Raw genomic sequence first — 20,578 nt, 5'->3', positions numbered from 1 at the left:
TAAACAGGATGATATGTGTGGGTTAGGTGTACTTAGACTATATCATCCAACTTAGTTACGTCTTTTCACTTTCCTTTAGGGGTGTGGCTTCTTGTTTTCTCTTTAATTGCAGGAAATGTAGAACTAGGTTACAATAGAATAAAGTATAGAAAGTTGTAAAAAGTTAAGCAGTTTGGCATAGTTCTGTTAACTTTCGTAACATCTTTCCCACGTTTTATGTATGTGGTGACTAGCCTAGAATCTAGATGGATTTGAGTGTAGGGAGAAGTTTTCAGTATAGATACTTCATAAACCACTTACGTTAGATCTTTGTATAAAGTGTCCTCTAAAAATTTTTTAAAATATTGAAATACCTGTTAGTATTTTACAAACAGTTTGAAAAATGATTGTCTGTTTTTTTTTTTTTTTTGCTTTAATTGTGGAGATGTGAAAGGAAAGAAACAAGAGTATTTGGTTTTTCTCTTAGAAATCTTCAATTAATAGTCAAGATCTTATTTCCATGTAACAAAAAATAATAATACAGAATGTCTAGGACAAAAAAACAGTTACTTTCAAAGTGCATTCTTTTTACTTCATTTATAACCTAATCTATTAATTAGAATTTAATCAGTTAAAGAATATTTTGCACATTGAACAATCATCATTCATGTTTTTGCTATTTTATGAATAATTAACTACATTTTACTTGAGCAGTTACATTTAAATAAAATTGCTTATAAATTTTAATAAAAATTTTACTTGAAAAATGAATCTTGAATTGTGATAGAGCTATGATTTTTGTCTTTTTTCTGTCTTTTCTTATTTACAGGCAGTACTTAATTTTCCTAAATATTGTGAACCTGTCGTTAAAGGAGAAGGTAACTATGAAACTTTACTTATTAATATTCCTTTTGATACAAAGGGAAAGTAGGGAGATCTTTCCCAAATGGGAAGGGGAGCAGGGATGGGAAGAGGCGGAGGGAGGGAAAAGAGATGAAACAAAGAATTAAGACGTGTTATGTGTGTGTGCCAGCTCCACAGGGCTGAGCATGTGCCACTAACAATCAATCAGACCTAAATTAGTGACATTTTCTCCTTTCGGGTAGCAAGTGAACGTGATACTCGCAAACTGTGGAAAAACATTGAACCTCATTTGAAGAAAGCCATGCAGACTGTTTACCTCAGGGAGATATCAAGGTAATTACTGTTCAGTTTGAGTTCTACGGGTTGATTAATCCTAATCCAGAATTCTTGGGAACAGAAGTGTTTAAGATTTGGAATGTTTTGCAGATTTCGAACTATTTACATAGACTTTACTGATGAGTGTCTGTAATCCAAAAACCTGAAATCTGAAGTATTGCAAAATCTGAAACGGTTTAAGTATCATAGCAGACCATAAAAGGTTTTGGGCTTTAGAGTATTTTCAGAATGTGACCTACAGGACCGCTGAGGTTCTTTGGTTGGACCGACATGGCTTTCAGACACTGGCCTGCTGCTCCTCGAGGCAGTGTCCTGGATTGCTCACCCAGTTTCCCTCTTGCTGCTCCCATTTATCCATGTGTAATAAAATTTACTAAATTCAAAAGTAATACCACATATTTCATATTTCCTAGTTGTTATTGAATAAATGGGATAAGCAGAGTAAATAGAGAAACAAAGCCATAGAATAAGGAGCTAGACGCTGACTTTGCAAGCTGTTGTTGGGAATATATATTGGTTTGATAGTTTTTATAAACAGTTGGGATGATCCCCACCACATTCCCCAGTTTAGCTTAAAATTCTGCTGCTCTTAATTCTGTGATTATAATCCTGAATTGCCCTTGGAGATTGTAATTCACACACATGTGTTTATTTGGAAGGTACCTGCCCTTTTTCATGAAGGTATCGGTAGAAAATGGTGCTGCTACCACGTGCAGCGTGGCAGCCTTAGTCCAATTAATTAGATCCTGTGACCGTTAGTTTTGTTATTTGGAGGAGATAAAAGAAATGACATTGTCTTTCTCATAAATTTATGAGGATTAGATGTGCGCTTAACTGGGTTCATAGTGGACAGTTAGTAAACATTAAGTTTTTCCTGTTAAGATGGTCAGTTTCCCTCTGTGAGAATTTTAATAACAATCATGTTGCAGGGGCAGTTGCATGTAAGAAAAATCTCAATTTAAACTGTTTAGAAGTTAGATTATAAAACTGTAACTGATAAGAATTTATTTGCATTTGCATTTATGAAAAATAATGAATGTGAAAATGCCCTCTACCCTATGAAGTACACTGTTCAGTTACAAGGTGGGGAGAGGATCAGTTCTAAAAGTCAGCTTGCTGCACCAGACCTCCACACACGCTCCAAATCACCTTTAAGATTTCTCTCCTTGCTGTAATCTCAGAATGTTTTTAAATGTAGAGAATAGCATTTGTGGTATTTAATTGTTCTAATCTGGCATTACTTTTAAGTCCACTTTTGTGACCATTATAAGCGAATCTTACAGTTGAAAGTATCCTTATATATCATTGTATCTAACTTCTGTACTTTTTAATGAGAAAGTTACTGATCTACTCTAAGTCGTGAAAGTAAAACTTCTGTCTTCCTAAAGAGGTCTACTTCCTCTTACCATAGTGTGTTTCCTTTGTGAGTTGATTTGTCATAGCATAATCACTTCATATTCTTAATATTTTGGCTGTTCATAGTTTTAATTGGACCCCAGTGCAGGGTGATTGAAATGACATGAATTCTGCAGGCATCAAACTAGAGCATTGAGACTTTTACTAGATTTGAGGTGATACTGGTCCTTTCTGATAGCTTTTGTTATGATTAGAGTACAAGATTATTAAAAATTGACACCTGAGTATTTATAGCTTCTGTAAGTTTGTGTTGCTATAATATGTGCCATATAATTTTGTACATTTACAAATGAGTATTGCCTGTTATTTTTCTTGTTTTTAATTTTATCAATAAATTGGAGTTCTTAGTTTTTTTAAGGGGTCAATTTTAAGTATAGCGTATTTTTTCATATATATTCAGTCAACTTTTCTCCTTTTATTTTCTTTAAAAGTTCTCAGTGGGAAAAGCTACAGAAGGATGACACAGATCCAGGACAACTAAAAGGTATCAAAATATTGAGACAGTTATCAGAGGCATTAATTATTGATAATGAAGGTTAATGTAAAGACCAGGGAATAAGTAGTGTTATAAAAGAGAATTTATCTTATAAACTGTAATGTTATTTTGATTAACGATATTGCTTTACTGAACAGCAGTTTTGTGTTTTCTTTTTGCTTTTATTTTTTAGGCAGCATTTTACTAGGTAGTTTAGGTTGGTCTCGATTTGGGATTTTCTTTCTTAGTTTTCTGTTTTCCATATATTGGGTTATATCATATAAAAGTTGAACAATTTATGTTTCTTTCAATGCTTTTATTAAAACAGCTCAGTTATATGACACAATTTTCCATCAATATGTATATATTTCATGAATATTTTAGAATATGATCCCATTATGTATTGACTCTGTAGGGATATATTTGAGTGGTTATGTTTTCACGGCATTGTGGTTCTATTCATCTTAAGGAAACTTTGACCATAACCAAAATAGAACTAATTTACTTTAAAAATTACTGAGTATTTAAAGGTTTTTTTTATCTTTTTGGAATGTCAGTCACTCATATTTGGGAATATAGTATGAAACAGGGTGGGATTGTGATTCTGTTTTGTCTCTTTTGGTTTCTGCAATCCGCGAATGATGTACAAATGATTTCCAGGTATATAACAGAAGAAGAAAAATGACTAAAATTTTTTAAAAATCACACTAAATGATCTACACTACTCCCTGTGTGGCCTTAACTACATCTCAGTTTCTTCATTCGTCAAGTGGGGAGAATATGTAGCTTTATGGTACCGTGAAGATTTAAAGTTGGCCTTAATTAAAGCACTTGCGCAGTGTCTGACATATAATAGATAATCTGTAAATATCACCTTCCTTCCCTTCCTTTAAGATTCCTTAGTGTTTGATTGCTTTATTTATTCATTTATTAATTAGTTTTAGGTACATGTCAATATAGAGATACAAAAAAACTACCCCATTCTAGAGATGGCTTTTTTTTTTTTTAAACTGTGCCATTCAGTATGGGATATAAATGTGTAATGAGTTGTTATCATAAGACAATGTTATATGAGATATACATGCAATGCACAAATAGGATTTTATAGTAAAGATAGTTCTCTGTTTGACTACAGGGAAGCAACAGAGAAAGTTTACTGGAGTACAGAGGTTAATGAAAGGGTGATCCGAATTTAGACTAGCATGGCAGGAGCCAAGCAAAAGTAGCAGGATAAGCAGAGCACGTTGATGATATTGTTGAGCACCAGGATTATTGTCATCGCTGTCGGCATCATGGTGGCACTTTAAGCTCCGAGAACAGATCATTTTGAGTAAACACCATGTAGAAATTAGAAGTTAAATGAGAAGAGATGTTTAAAGCTCAACATAGCCTGATAAAACCCTCACGAAAATGTTTGTTGTGTAGGTCTCTCAGCGTACACTCACGTAGAACTTCCATATTACTCTAAATTTATTCTAATTGCTGCGTACCTTGCTTCATACAACCCCGCAAGAACTGACAAGAGGTTCTTCCTGAAGGTAATAGTAACATGCTTCTTTTTATTTTATTTTTGAAGATCTTAGGAATATAATTGACTTTTGTATATGATAAGCCCCCAGTTTACAAAGGAGCTCTGTTTTGGGAGAAGGTACATAAGTCAGATTCATTCTTCATCTGACAAAATAAGTCTCACGTAGTACCCCTGTGAACATTTGCAACTCGACTGTTTGTAAGTGGAGGACTTACTGCACATAGATTGCACCTCTGTAGGTTCATCCACCTGAGGATCTAAAGAGTTGCGTGCGAACTGAACATGTACAGACTTTTCCTGTGATTTCCTTAGCAGTATAATTTACCAGCTACTTTGCTGGATCTGCATGGTATTAGGTATGGTAGGTAGAGGCCTTTTAAAGTACACAGTAGATGTGTAACTAATACATTGTTTTCTATGAGGGACCCAAGCATCCTTGGATTTGGGTATCTGTAAGGGGTTCTTCAGTCCCCTATGGGGACTGAGAATGACTTAATGTTTTAGAATTTTTCAACACCTGTAAATGTCCAAGGAGAGAGTAGAATAACAGGGTAGATAGCTGTTTGGGACTCATTTGCTAACAGCTTTAAATAAAGATCACGATGTGAGATTTGGGAGCAGGTAGCTAGTTTTACAGAACAGAGGAGATCAGTTACAAGTGTAGGTCTCAGGCCTTTTCATTTCCTCAGAACATTCTGTCTCTTAAGGTTTTGAGCGTGTTCTGTCGTTCGAGAAAGCTTCTCTTCACCTTTCAGGTTTCAGCTTAACTGTCCTCTCATAATGTTCCTCCCTGTTCCACCTCTGCCAAGTAGATTTTCTTTGTTGTTATGTCATGTGATGTTTGCTTTCTTCTTTAGACTTACAGCATTTTATAATAAATTTCTTTTCCTTTTTTTCTGTTACCTTATTCTTTAGTCTCTTTTTTTTTTTTTACATTTTTTTTTTTTTTTTTTTTTTGGTCTTTTTCCTTTTTATTGGTACCGGGGATCGCTCACGACTGCCTGCTTGCAAGGCAGGCACTTGTGCCACTGAGCTAAATCCCCAGCCCTATTCTTTAGTCTCTTAACCATACGTTTGTTTACTGTTGAATTCTGAATATCTAACTAAAATTGGTCAATATTTAGTTTGTGAATTGTCATCTTCGTTTAAGAGATGAATAAAGACCTGTTTAACTTTGGAAGTTCTGTTTTTGTAGAACTGTTTTAAACATGCAGTTCTAAATCAGTGCATAAGTTCTTTTACCTGTATTTTATTTTCAAGTCTTTTTGTTTCTTGAAAAAGTAATCTTGCATGTGATTCAAAACTAAGTCAAGTCTGCCTGAAACACTGAAGTCTAGAATATACAAGGAGATAAGCAGAATAAAATATTTAAGGTCTAAGTACTATGTGCCATCCTTTAAACACACTATGTTTTTTGTTTAAGAATTATTTTCTTTAATTGCAGCATCATGGGAAAATCAAGAAAACCAACTTCCTGAAGAAGCATGAGAAGGTATTTGCATTTTAAATTCTCTATAATGGTAGAAACGTACGAATTTAGGATGACCCAGGGAATGGGTGTGTATTTATTAGTATTTTGCAGATGAGCTTATTTGTGTTGATGTGGTACCATTTAATGTTTTAACAGTTTTTTGATACATTGATTACAGTGTCATACTCAAATGAGCTGATGCTGAGATAAAATTGACAAAGTCTTTTTGGTGACTTAGTTGATGAAAAGAGTCACCCTGAATTGTTTAAACACTGCTGATTGAATATCGATTTGTTCCACTTTTGCACTTCAAAACACCCATGAAAATAACCTTTAAGAAATAAAAGAGAAGGAAACTCTTGAGGCTTAAGCAGATAAGAGCGCCCCCAAATTTGGAATCACAAAGTAGATAGATAGACTCCAAACAGATCAGAACACTAACACTGAAGCCCCAAACCAAGCTAATTAGGCTTGAAGAATCTGGAAGAATTTAGTAATCAGAGGCACTAAATACCTCTCAAGGTAGGGGCGTGAGGCAAAGTCAAAATTGGTGAAAGAGTATCCAGGTGTCCAGGCACTTTTTTCACTTAGTAAATCCAAACTGCTGTCACCTGTCTTGGGAGAAGGTGGAGAATCTGCACAGCAGGGTTTGTGTCATTGAAGCTGTGAGTTATTTTTCATTCTCATTCCTAAAAGTTTGATAAAAAAAATCTCCAAAATTATTCCATTTAGATGGAAGATCATAAAAACAGTGTGTGTTTCCTGGATTTGTATGCATTAGTAGTATTATAAAAATGGTTGTGAGAATGATCAATAAAAACACTAAATTTTAGACAGTTATTCCTTTGAGGGATATAAAAGCAAAGTGGAGTAGGGAGAGCTTCAGAGAGCCTTAGTGTGTCTGTAATGTGATAACATTTCCTTGCATACCTTGTACAATTTTACGATTTGATAAAAAATGGGATAGTTAGTACATGAGTATTTATTAACTTCTAAATAGCTGGTTTAGTGAGGACAGCATAAAATTTAAGACCCGGGAAATGATTTCTAAGCTATCTTTTAGATATAAGTAGCTGAAGTAAATATTGCAGTTTTAATTCTGAGCAGTCATTCTTCTAAGTGAAAATTTTCTTTTGAATAAATATGCCCAAGGATGCAAATACAACTTCCCACTTTATTTGCCATTGCTAAATTCTCACATTGCTACTAAAATCATTTGCTAGTAGAATGGAGCTTGAAAACAGCAATTTTCTGATGATCTATGATTATACTGACTGTACATTTTTAAAATTAAGTAAAATTTATTATGGTTAATCTTTCTAGAGCTATTAATGTTGAGCAAGTACATTTTCCAGGCAGTGGTCCAAAGAAGAATGGGGGAGTAAGCAGTAAATTCTAGTTTGGGGTTGAGAACCCAGTTTTGGTTATACATTATCTAGATCAATCACGTGGTTAAGTCATTTACTATCCAGTTACTACAGCAAAATGGCAGTGTTCAGGATTGTGTTTATGATTTCCCTAATATTTGTTGATGCTAAGAAAATCTTGAGGCATGTGATAATAGACATTGTGATCATATCAGGCAGAGTTCTAATTTAAGGACTAAAAGTCAATTTGTTAGAATCTCAGAACGCAATATAAATACATTGCTATTGGGAGTTTACAGAAAATGAGGGCTCTAGTATAAGAAGAAAACCCGTGTTATTATTTTTTTAACAGACAAGCAATCATCTCCTTGGACCAAAACCATTTCCATTAGACCGATTATTAGCAATATTGTACAGTATAGTGGATAGCAGAGTGGCTCCAACGGCAAATATCTTCTCCCAGGTGAGCTTAATCAGAAGTGGGTGTTATCGTCTTCGTAGCTTTCGTCGGGGGTACAGTTCCAGGTGTTTAAAATGAGCAGTGTTCTTGGTAAGTACACTTGACTTTCTGTATTTATTTGTTCTGAATCCATAAATTCAGCCAACCACAGTTGGAAGTACTCTGAAAAGTAAAATTGTTTCTGTACTAACAGGTACAGACTGTGTTTTGGTTATTCTTCCTTAAACCAGTGATGACAAACTCTTTAGAGCCTGCAGTGACAACAGATAGCCAGCTGTGACTGGCTGCCCTAAATAATACATTGTAACATTTATTTGCAGCCATTTATAGCATTTACATTAAGTAACAAGTGCAGTGTAAGTAATTAAGGGTGCTTTCAAGTATAAAAGAGGATGTGTATACGTTATGTGTATGTACTATACTATTTTGTATGAGACCTGAGCATCCTCAGATTTTGATATTTGTGCGGGTCCTGGGACTGATCCTTGAAGATAGCAGATGAGAATTTAATTGAATATTCTAAATGTGTAATCTTTGGGGTAATCACCAAAGTTGTATATATTTGTAAGTGACCACATGACAAAAGCAATTTAATATTTCTGGTTCTTTTTCTTTTTTCACTATTCATTCTTACTATCATGTTTAAGTAGATGAATGGCTTGATAACTAAATTGATGTTATACAGGTATAACTCAATGGAAACAGATTTTTAAATTTTTATTTGTAAAAAGGTACTATACAGTGTCTTTTCTTGTGTATGTATTTGCAGGTTAACATGCTGAATTCCTCAAAATTTCGCCAGGTGGCAGCAAAAGCATAAAAATAGAAAATAGGACTTCTAAAAAAAGAAAATAAAAGTTCTCTTATGACCATGTTTTATGCAATTTTTGATTGAGAAATAGCTAAATAAAATTCATATCTTCACTTATTCAATATGAATAATTTGGTCCCAGGATAGTTGTCAAACTTTTTAATGATAGTCGCTTTTAATTTGTTCATAGAAGACTTGATAACAAAAAGATGATTTTTTTTAATTTTAAAGAAGAATAAAACCAATCATAACAAACTAGTGTAAAAGATACAGGACTTCTTTTTATACAATGGAATACTACTCAGCTATAATGAAGGATAATCTTGAGGCTTTTATAGGTAAATGGAGGCAACTTGAGACTATCTTAATAAGTGAAATAAATCAGACTCACATTTGTAATTATATCTCTACAGTATAAAAAATATAATAAACTGAAAAGAGTAATAAGATGCAAAATGTATAGTAAATATAATAATGAAAGGGAAAGAAAATGCTCTAAAAGACATAACTATATGTATGTTTCAGTGAGCACGATAGATAACCATACTAGTAAATTTTTGTTTGTCAGACAGAATAGTTTGCACTGTCATTGTTTGATTGTCCACTTTTTGTGCTTTGATTTTGTAACTTGAACAACTACTTCTAAGATAACAATATGTAACTTATCAACTAGTGATTTTTTTTTTTAAATTCTGTGTATTTCTACACTTTTTTCTCTTTTGCTTTTTTCTCTATAAATAAATTTTAAAAAGATACAAGACTTCAAAACATTACAAAATCAACAGTGGTTAACATAATGCCTTTTGATGTCTTCAGAATAGCTGCAGATAACTTTGGATATAGTAAAAATCAAACAACAGAAAAGAATAGAAACAGTAAAAATAATGAATGCAGTAAAGGACTTCAGAACAAGCCTATGGTAAATCCAAAATTGCTATCATAATGTATCTTGCTATCTTTGAAATAGCTGCTCCTGCCATTGCATTTGACATAATGAAACAAAAGAGAGTAGAACCCAAACCAGCAAAACAATGGAAATGATACAGGGCTTACCATAGGGAATCATCAATGGCTGCAGCCCTCAGAAGGAGATCCCCGCTAGATGTCACACTGCGTACCCCTATCCTCTGAACCCACGGTCCGACTACTGGCCCTAGCCTGCAGTGTTAGTCAAACACCAGAGCACCATAGCATCCAGTTGCGTTTCTCCTCCGTAGCTGTCATCACAGCCTGTGCTTCTCCGGATCAGACTGTTGCTTATGGCAGGGGGTGGTGTGGGGAATATTGGTTCTGCTTGTTTGCCGGCCCATGTGCTATGAGGGGCTGGGGCCTGTCTGTTCCAGTCAGGTGGCGGCCTGCACATGGCACTGGTTCCCAGACTGGGCTTGCTTGCAGGCGTGGCGTTGTTCTCTCTACCCCTGGTCCACGAATGGCACTGACTCACCGGGAGAGGCTGGGTCTGTCTGTTCCGGTCCAGTGGTGGTCCGTGCATCAGTAGAATATTGTTCTATAAGTCAGCATTTGTAGGAATGTTTATCTACATATATTGTGTCCTTGAAAAAGGGTAATCCAATCAGTTATTCCGCTACATAGCTACCTAGAGCTCAGATAGAGTTGTAATGCTGATAATTTAAAAATATAATTCAGTCTTGACCTGTGTTAAGTGAATTTTCTCTCATATTCTAAAAATACTTTGTCAACTATTAGTTTTTAGTCAAACTTAATGTTTATTTTAAACTTTCTATATCCAGTAGAAAAGATTCTGTTTTGTTTCTTGTTACAGTAACTCCAAAATAACAACTATTATATAGTCTTCATTAGAAGCACTTGACCCTCACAGTAGGTCAGAGAGATTAAATGACTTTCACAAGGAAGAAAGTGAGAGAATGCATCTAACCAGGACAGGAGGGCGTGTGGGAGTCCATTTCTCACATTCCCAAAACTCCCTTTGTGGGATACTGGGAAGAGAGTGTGTTTTTCCTTTAAGGAGCTCACAGCTTATTCTGGAAGGGAAAAAAGTCCATAAACACATTACCAGGCTCTAAATGAGTGCCGGGTGACACTGCTGGACCCATAGAGCAGAGGGAGACCAGTTCTGGAGCAGGCAGCATGCGAGGCTTCGCAGTCCAGTGAAAAGGAGCTTTTTGATGTTCTTTAAATATTTCTGACCTAGGTATGTGATACGTACTTATTGTACAGATATGAAAATTGGTAAATAACATGGCAAAATAATATAGTAAAGTCAGCAGGCATCGTATTTCCCTTGAATAAGAGTTGAGTTAGAGTTTTAGGAAGAGAGGATAGGAAGGCCAAAGGTACAGACAAGGAAAACAGACACAGCTGGGAGCTGCAGCCCTGCCGTGGTCCATTGGATTGGGTTGTGTCTCCGCACCTTGGGGCCGCGGTCCGGGCTGCCTTATGGTCGTGGTAGTCACCACCGGCACTACCTCACCTGGCGGTGCCTGGCATCGCTCTGTAGGCTGGGGGAACGTTTGGATTTTTAGAAGGGAACACTCAAGTAGTTTTGTCCTCTGAAGACGATAAGTGAGGCATTTACAAACAATGGGAAGTTTCTGATTTAGAAACTGATAGCTTCTCTGAGGTTTTGACTGTGAACAGTGTCACCAGTCTTTATGGTTTTAGCAATGCCAGTAATGTAATTAAAAAGCTTTGACCCAAAATGTATCTTTATCTGTTAATAGTGTTCAGTTCTTTTCCACGTTGGCATCTGAAGTTGATATTTTTATTTTTTGTCTCTTCTTGTTAACACTTAACAATCAAAGCATCGCTATCAGTGAATCTGCTTATGTGCATTTTATTATCCCATTAGACACTTGGTGAGTCTCAGTTGGGGCGCCAAGTGTGGGAGAACATAGCGAGGGATACACAGCCCTGCGGGTTTGACTCTCACTTTCATTTGGACAATAAATTAGTTATAATCAAGTATGTACTATGTTCAGGACACAACGTGGAGAAATCATCTGAGAAGAGGCTGTTCTCTCACATGCTTTCTATTTTTTCCTTCCCACTGATGCTTCCCAGTGACCTTTTCTCTTCGTATTCTTTCTTGTTTCGCTCCTCTGTCAAAACTGTGCAAGTACTTTAACCACAGGAATCACAGTTTATATTTCACCTAGACATGCTTGATTTTTTAAGTGATCAATAAAATATAACATTTCTATTGGAGATGTTATTTGAGATGAACACCAGATGGCAGTGTTGTTGTATTCTAACTTTAAAAAGGACAGGCTTCACTTGTTAACCTTTAGAGAAAAATGTAATTTGACACTTTGGTTTATTTAAATGAATGCAAAATTACCCAAATATACTTAATAATATAAGTATATACTTTCATGAAAATATAAATAAGATTGGTAATTAATTACATTGCATGAATATTTTCTGCCAGGAATTAATTTTGTTAATTGGTGGGGATATAGCAGTATGAGATAGGGATGTACTGTTTTCCTATTTAATCTATGCACAGCGTTTTGAAGGCTTCATAATTAAATGTTTTTCATGTAATAAAATGATCGCATACAATATGTACATTCAAAATCATCTGGAAATTAAAGTGTACTTCTGTTGTACTTCATTTAAATGTCTTCTGTAATGAAGTTATAAAGACTTAAAGTTTATTAAAACTGACAGTAATACATTCATGACAGTAATATTATGGTTGGTACTCTTCTAAATTTCTTTATTCTTTATTGAATGTTAGATAAATTTTATTCATTAATGCATTTGTCTTGTAAGTATGTAGCAGTAGCACATTTAACATTTAAATTCAGTTAATCAGATTTATTGAACATAATTGAAAATATGATTTGAAATTTTTTAAGACTTTAAGATCATTTTAGTTTTACACAATTTTTATCTGTGCTACATTTAAAAAACATTTTCCCAAAATAAATGTAGCTCGTCAATATGTGTCTGAACTAATGAGTGACAAAGTTTTCTGATGCTTTTTCTCTTTCCTTTGTCTCTTTGTAATGGATGGGAGGGACAAGTATGTATGTGCAGTTATCCTCGCCGGTCTAGTTTGCCCAGGTAAGGTTGTGGACACCATTTTTAAAGACAAACACTAAGTTACATTTCTCCAGAAGTACATTAAATCAGTTATGCTTTTTGTTTTTTCTCTCCCTGAGGAAGAATGATAACTTGTTTGGAAATTTTCCTGTGTTTTGTTTTAGTCTTCATGTAGTTTTGAATCTTTCCTCACTTATCCTTACCCTCATAGAGTCACAGGACCACCACAGGACGAGAATGACTGTCAAATGTACAGTTACTTGACAACAGAATATCAGGCTACCGTGCAGTATTTTTTCCGAAGGAGAAATTGCTGAAGTATTTATTTGTATGGGTAGATTTCAATACTCTTTCTAAAAGTAGGGATATTTAATATATACATTTTATATCATAATGATTGATCTTATTTTATCAGTTAACATTTTGAAAAATAAGTTTTCAAGATAATTCCCTGTAATTCTGCCACTTAAAAGTTTTAAATAGTAGTTTTTACTATGAAGTATATTGTGAATATCAAGAAAACAGTTGAAAAATAAAAAGTATAGTTCTTTTAAAAACATTTTATTTATCATATGTATACATTGAATATTTCCATAATATGTGCTTTCTGAGAGTTTCATATTTGGTTGATTTAATAAGAAAAACTTAAAATTTGCTATTCTAAACTTAATTTTCTTCTTGTGAGAATGAATAAACATTTGGGATGACAAGTTAATGCCCAAATATGTTTTTAAAGAATATATGCATTCATTTCTATTTTCTCTGCTTTTGGACTCATACTGTGTGTCGGGATTTATCTTTGGACTTGTTTATTGCATGAGTTCAAGTTTTTTTATCATCAGGCAGTCATGCCACAGCGGTCACAGCCCTAAGCTTTCTACTCATTTAGTTGTTGACTTTAAGAGCTAAATAGAATATATTTCAAGTCTTTTATTTTTTAGATGACTTTATCATAATCAGAAAGCAGAGTGATAATTTAGTTATTTTATCTATGATAGTTTCATGAAGCAAATATTTCATTTCTAATTCACCATCGCTATAGAAAGATGTTTTACTGTATTTGTTAGAGTAGCTAACATTTTATGCAACTGAAGCCAGACTTGTGGCATTGTTCTTCAATACAGGTAGAGATAACAGTGATTGTTGTTTAGAGTTTTTTAAAAAGATTTTCTTAATGTTTACTTAATTGTGATACATTAAGTATTGAAAATAATTTCAGGTTTCAAGTTCAAAGCTTTTATCTTTTTTCTCAGTTTGAATTAATTTTTTCCTCTAAGATTTTATTTAATTTTTTTTTTTTTTTTTTTTTAGTATCTAGTACATTTCAGGTACTGTGTTGGAAAAAAGATTGCGAAGGAAAGAAAATAGTCTGAGTTTCACAGCCTCTCCTTTGTGCTAGTGTGGGCACCAGATTCTAGCTTGCATTAGGCTAATCATGGGTGTGTATATTTTCTCATAGCACAGAAGAAGCAGTACCTAAACACTTAACTGGAATAGTAACTGCTTAGTACATAAATAACTACAGTAAGTAAAAAATGTTTGTTTTTTGCTTTAGTAGGACTTGATCCTTGGTAACTTAGATATTTGTTGTCTACCAAGTGAAAACAAATTTGATATGTAGAGTGTTCCTTCTGATGTACTTTCAGTTTAGTGTTTGGAGCACTGATGTTTGATAACTCGTAACTTTTGTTGATGCACAGTTGAAAATGAACATTTGGAATTTAAGTGAGGGGCAGGTACATGATGTACTATGTGCAGCCAGTTACAAGCTGTATGAATGACTTTCTCTAAAAGTTAAGTTGCTGTATTTCAAATACTTTATCATAAAAAATTATATTCACTATGTTACTTTTCTGGTGTGTACAGTATTTCAGACTGTTCTTGTAGATTTGTAACCCGAAACATTTTAACCAAATAAAACCATTTTACCTAAAAAATTAATTTGCATGTTGCATAGCATTATGGTTCTGTTAGTGTTTCTACAAAAAGAAATTACATTTGTTAAATGCTAGTCACGTAATATTAAGAAATCATAGTTGATAAAATACTATCTAATGCATACTGATTAGAAAGAATTTGAGCTATATAAAAGGTAACATCCTGAAATCTAGCTCATAAGATTCATACAAAGCAATTTGAACCTAAATATTTTCCTTATAGACATTAAACTTCCTGACTAAAGAGACAATTTTCTTTAAAATTATAAGCCCAGATCCTGGAATATTAGAAATGTGAAGAGCTATTCCTTTGTAATTTCTTTACCCTTCCTTTGTCTTGTGTCTTGAGATTCCAGTGTCTCAGTAGTACCCAGCTGAAATACTTGATGCTGTTAAGGTAAATTATGTAAATGTCAGGAAAATTTCTCAAATGCTCACATTTTCCCAATAATCTTACCATGTTTTTCCTTAACCACAAATGAGATTGTGAGGCATTCCATTCCAAGGATGGTACAGGAGCCTTATTTAAGACCTACTTTGCTGATGAATAGGTCAGCAGGGATGCTGTTTGAAAGCTGCCGGCTCCTCCCTAACAGCTAAGAGCATCACCGCCATGATGCTCAGCCTCCACTGATGCAGCAAATGAGATTCTCACATCTCCTGCTACCCCATGTGGGTGCATTACTGCCCTGCCATCAACCGCTCTGCAGACGGGACCTGTTTCAGGAGATTCGCAGAAACTGGCTTTGGGATGCCTCATGATTGAAAAGAATAAAGTTGATCTATGATTTTCACTAGCTGCACTGTTGTAAGGAATACAAATATTACTCATTACCAAGGGTAATAAAAAACACAGTGTATTTCACTCCACTGCCCCGGGCAAAAGGTTGTTTTTCTCGTTCTCATTTGTAAAAGAACAGTGTTTTCCCCTGCTCTTCTCTTGTCTTCCCTGAATCAGGTGTTAAATTCTCCAGTGTAACTGCTTTGCCTTTGTGTATGTATCAGTCCAGGAGTGGGCATTTTTACTAAACTCTAAAAAAGTAGAACCATTGCTTAAGGGTGCCATAAAATACTGCCCAAGGAATAAGAAAGTTTTATAAATTATGCTTTCCACTTTTGTATAAAATAATACATTGGTACCTTATTTTTGTAGGCAGTATTTTATAGCTACCTTTCTCAAAGCTTCATATTGCATACAATAAATATGCCAAATACATGTCCTTTACTCACTTTTTTTGCAAATGTATTCAACACCAATAAATTTTATTTGACTTAGTATTTTTTTTTTGCTGAAAACATACAAAAAAGTTTATATATGCTTGCAAATACATATGTAAGAGACTCAATACTCTTAATATAGTGACTGTATAAAGTAAATCCACATATTGGGTAGAGCTTGATGACAGTGTTATAATGGGAAAAGTTTTAATAAGAACAAGTTAGGATTTGGAAAATCCCATTGTGGAATGGTGTGCTACATTTTAAAATGCTTTGTAAGAAGATGGTGACACAAATGGTGATACTAAAGAGGGTTTCCGGTGACAGCTTGTCCGCACACATGAGCTGGAGTTCTCTGGAGGAGCCTTGGCCCGTTGCAGTCAGACTCCACCTACCCATTTGTGAACCTGCTGTGTTGGAAAATCCTTGTCCCTTTCTCCAGTGGGAACTGTTGATTCCTGAGCCCCAGCCACCTTTCAGTTAGAACTGATCGCTCCCTTACTTTCAGACACTGATGGTAGCGCATTTTAATTCTGAAACTAGAAAGTAATCATGTCCTATAGGTCAGAATGAGAAAGGAAACTAGATCTGTCTCACCTGCTCCCCTGGAGACAAGTACTGTGTGTTTATTAATGGCTTTTTGAAGTCATATTATTTCTATCCCTCATTCTGTGGTTCTTCGACAAAATTACTGGCTGAACCTGAATTGTACTTGAATGGATTCCGCATTGATGTCATGAATTACATCATTCCCTAAACATTATTTGTTTTATAGCCCTGCATTTTAAAACTAATCATTTATTCACCCATCCTTTACTAAACATGTATTATGTGACTTACCCATTTAGGTGCTAATAAAAAAAACAGTTTATAGTTAGTTGGTCAATAAGACAATCTATTTTTCCTTTTAAATGGGGATGTCTCTTGACATATTCTTTTCTTTCACATGTACTATCTTGCCTTAAATCTACACCTTCATTATTTCTTAGGTTCCTATCTGATATGACTATCATGTGACATTTTCTAGCTAGCTCATCTTCCACACAAGCATTGGCATAAAACTCACAAAAATAAATCTAGCCCTATTTTGCTTTGTACACTTTTTAAATGAGTTGCATTATCTACAAAACCAGGCCTACCTTCCCTGGCCTTTCTTATGAGGCTCTTCTAAGTCTGGCCCAGATTCTGCCACTTTCTCAATTCATCTTGTGCACTATTCCCTATCAGCCGGCTCCTCTCTGAAAGCAGACTGAGTTTTCTTATTTTGCACCATTTCACGTGCTGTATTTCAGCCACAGTTCAATTGTGCTTCGTGGTTAAATGCGGTTTTTCAGTGACTCCGCACTTTGCCGCCTTTGCTATTAGTTCATTCTTTCTCTGTAATCGTAAAAGGGTGTCACTGCCGCTTTAGTGTATCTTTATCTCCCACTGCATAAATTCATTGGGGTGTAGACCTTGTCTTTTTTATTTTTGTGTGTTATACACAGCGCTGTAAATGTAAGATAACATTCATCAAATGAATAACTTCCTATTCTCCTAATATACACTTGAGATCTTCCTGCCCGCTGAAGATTTTGGTTATTTGTGTGCTAAAAAGTTTCTGAATTGAAAGGAATGGCCTTTAGCTCCTCTGTGTATAAAAATGTAAGCTGCTTTTTGTTTATCTCAATGTATTTGAAGACTAACAATCTACTTTCCTTTTTAAATTACTTTGGCAGTATTAGCCCCTCTTTCCTGTGTGCTACACTAACCTCTTCTAGGTTGTGTGTGTAAAAATGGCAGTTGCGTGTTGATACATCATCCAAAATCAGATTAAATGTAGTGCTTGTTAAGTTGTGTGGAATTCATACACTGACATTTCACATATTAAGTTCATTTATTTAAATAATTTAATATGCTTTAGATCACAAAGCTTCTCCAGGAGAAGCAGGATAGGGTATTTCATAAATCAGTTGACATATGTACCAACCTATGAAAGTATAAAAATAATGAGCATGTTAAAAATTAATTACACTTGTAAATTGATTTCCTTTTGTTGGCAGAAAGAACAGTTTATTAGCCCAGGAACAGGTTCACACTGTTTTTACATCAAGCATTTCCAGCTGAAGCTTGTTAGTGACTGCCTCTCAGATTAAGGGAAAAGAATTCTCACTGTGGTACCCGAATTCCTATTGTTAAGACATAAATAATCAGCTGTCCCCTATGTGGATGAGAACAAAGAACATCACAATACCCAGGAGCAAAGATTAACTAAGCAAATACTGTGCAATCCCATTTAAGATATAAATCTAAAAAATACTGTGTATAAAGGAGATTATCACTTTTGTTTTACTTTGTGAATGTCTCAGTTGTAATAGGAACTAGTCATAGGAAAAGAATATATACTATGATTTTAAAATCAGATTGTTTTAAGCTATGAAGAAGTAAAAATACTTTATAAATAGTCCGAAGATGCTACTAACATGTAAGCTAGGGAAGTACTATTTTTGAGACTAAGATGTTTCAAATTTGTAAGGATTTTGTTTATTCTTAAAGACCAAAAATGAATTTTTATCTTGAGGAAAAAAACATTCACTGGAAACATGAACAAAACTCTAGAGGTAAAACCATTGACTTTTAGTAGTTTTTTTTTAAATACAAAAATTTAAAATTGTGATCTATATTTTCTAGCATCAAATCTAAATCTTGGCATTTAAAAAGAAAATCCACTCCCTAACCTACTTTTTAATTCATTGGAATTTCATTCATTCAAGTTGGAGCTTAACAAATAGATAAGAACAGCAGCTGTGGAAACCAGTATGTACTCTCCTAAAATTTGAGCATTATTTGCAAAAAAATGTGTCGTTATAGGTTATAGAAACCAAGAAAGGGGATAATAATTGCCTGCAAATATTAAATTTATTTCAATAACTAAGTTGACTTTTCCTGAAAATGACCAGTGTTTCAGGAAGACTTCCTCATTAGCTTTGTTTATTAAAGATTTTTAATGTTAGGGCTGGGGATTTAGCTCAGCGGCATAAGCGCCTGCCTTGCAAGCAGGCAGTTGTGAGTTCGATCCCTGGTACCGATAAAAAGGAAAAAGACAAAAAAAAAAAAAAAAAAAAAAAAAGATTTTTAATGTTTATGGTAACATTGTGTGTTTGATGAGATCTGTAATCCACATTACAGTAAGAAACTGCCTTGGATTCCTTGGATTTTCAGTGTTGTCCACTAATTTGAGGTTTTAGAAAGTCATACTTTCTCCTCCATCTTAAATTATTTATATTTTTAAAATTACAGCTTGAAAACAACATGTAATATAATGTGCAGTCAGATTGATGGAAAGGTTAAATGCCATTAGCTTAAATAAATTGTACATTTTACCCTAGAGCTCTGATATCTTTGCTCAGAAGATTACTGTTATTCTCAAGGCAATTCCTTATTGCTAGAGCAGAACATTTGCATATTCTGAGATGGTGCTTTTCATCATTGCTCAGGTTGGTTTTTTTGTTTTGTTTTTTTAAGATTTCTGCTTTGTTATGTCTGGATTTCCAATCCCTTCAATATTCAAATACCTTCTTTCATTTAATGTAAAATATTTCCAGAATTGTCATTTTACGTACTTTTCCTTTTTCCATCACGCTGTCCTTAATCTGTCCCAACAAAGTTATCTTTTCTAGTATTCTGCAGCTTCTTGTTCAGGGTAGTGTGAAGAGGTGGGTTTCGGATTCAGACAGTATTCAAATTCAGCACTCTTCCTGCCACTCTTAGTTTGGTGACCTGGAGCAATTTATGACCTCTGATGTTTCTCTATCCGCAAAAATTAGGTTCTTGTGTAGTATCTGATCATGGAGAAGTGGAAAGACTGAAAAAATTAAAGTGCCTATCATAGTGTCTGTCACGTAGAATCTAGACACAATAATACATTCTAATCCCACCACTAATGTTTTGTGATCACTCATATTAAATTAGTTCCTGTCTTCTGTCCTTCATTTATTCATTTAGGTTTGTTATATAAGAAACTTGCAGTATGGAACTCACTGCAGTCTGGCTTATTAACATGATTGTCTCCAGTTCCTTTCATTTTCTTGCAAATGACATGATTTTATTTTTTGTGGCTGATACTATTCTATGTGCATGAATACCACATTTTCTCTATCCATTCATCTGTTAACCAGCATCTAGATTAACTGCTTAGCTTTTGTGAATTGTGCACTATAAAACAGTGATGCATGTATCACTGTGGTATGCCGTTCTTTTGAGAAGGTACCCAGGTGTTGTATAGCTAGCTCAGATGCTATTTGTATTTTGAGGTTTTTGAAGGAATTGCTATACTGATTTCAAGAGTTTACAGTCTCCCATTCTGATTAAAGTTTCACATGATGTATTTATTGCACAGGAATGATGAGGAGGTGCGTTTTGTCTTATTTCAGATTTTAGAGGAAATCTTTGTATGTTTTTCCCTCTTCAAAATGACATTGGCCATATGTTTGTCATTATATGGCTTTTACCAATTAGAGGGAAAATCTTTTATATCTTTTCTGCAAGGTTTCTTTTTTCTTTAATTGTGAGAGAATGTTGGATTTCATCAAAAGCTTTTTCTGCATCTATTGAGATCATTATGTGATTTTTTAGATTCTTGATTCAATTTATATGAGGTATTAATATGTGTATCTTGAACCATCCTTGCTTTTCTGGGATAAAA

At 34.4% G+C, this 20,578-nt stretch overlaps 1 protein-coding gene across 2 annotated transcripts in view; it reads left to right on the top strand.

Moving 5' to 3' along the window:
* Orc5 (origin recognition complex subunit 5) overlaps positions 1–20,578 on the top strand; it is a 59,254-nt gene that overhangs the window by 20,504 nt on the left and 18,172 nt on the right. Inside the window, exons 7-12 of one of the 2 annotated variants that reach the window (XR_010043713.1) lie at positions 809–857; positions 1,086–1,176; positions 3,027–3,079; positions 4,496–4,608; positions 6,046–6,093; positions 7,903–7,989. Coding sequence is in view for 1 of the 2 variants with exons in the window: in XM_003469804.5 (XP_003469852.3) it covers positions 809–857; positions 1,086–1,176; positions 3,027–3,079; positions 4,496–4,608; positions 6,046–6,093; positions 7,792–7,902 (465 nt within the window). In the remaining variant the exon portion in view is untranslated. Of the gene's footprint in view, positions 1–808; positions 858–1,085; positions 1,177–3,026; positions 3,080–4,495; positions 4,609–6,045; positions 6,094–7,791; positions 7,990–20,578 lie in introns of both variants that reach the window. The other variant, XM_003469804.5, reaches the window with a different exon arrangement.

Source organism: Cavia porcellus, unplaced genomic scaffold (genome assembly GCF_034190915.1).
Source record: "Cavia porcellus strain 051 isolate PalLab524CR breed Dunkin Hartley unplaced genomic scaffold, mCavPor4.1 scaffold_2, whole genome shotgun sequence".
Lineage (NCBI taxonomy): Eukaryota > Metazoa > Chordata > Mammalia > Rodentia > Caviidae > Cavia > Cavia porcellus.
The sequence above is the reverse complement of the archived record's forward strand: the minus strand, read 5'-3'. Positions and strand labels throughout refer to the sequence as shown.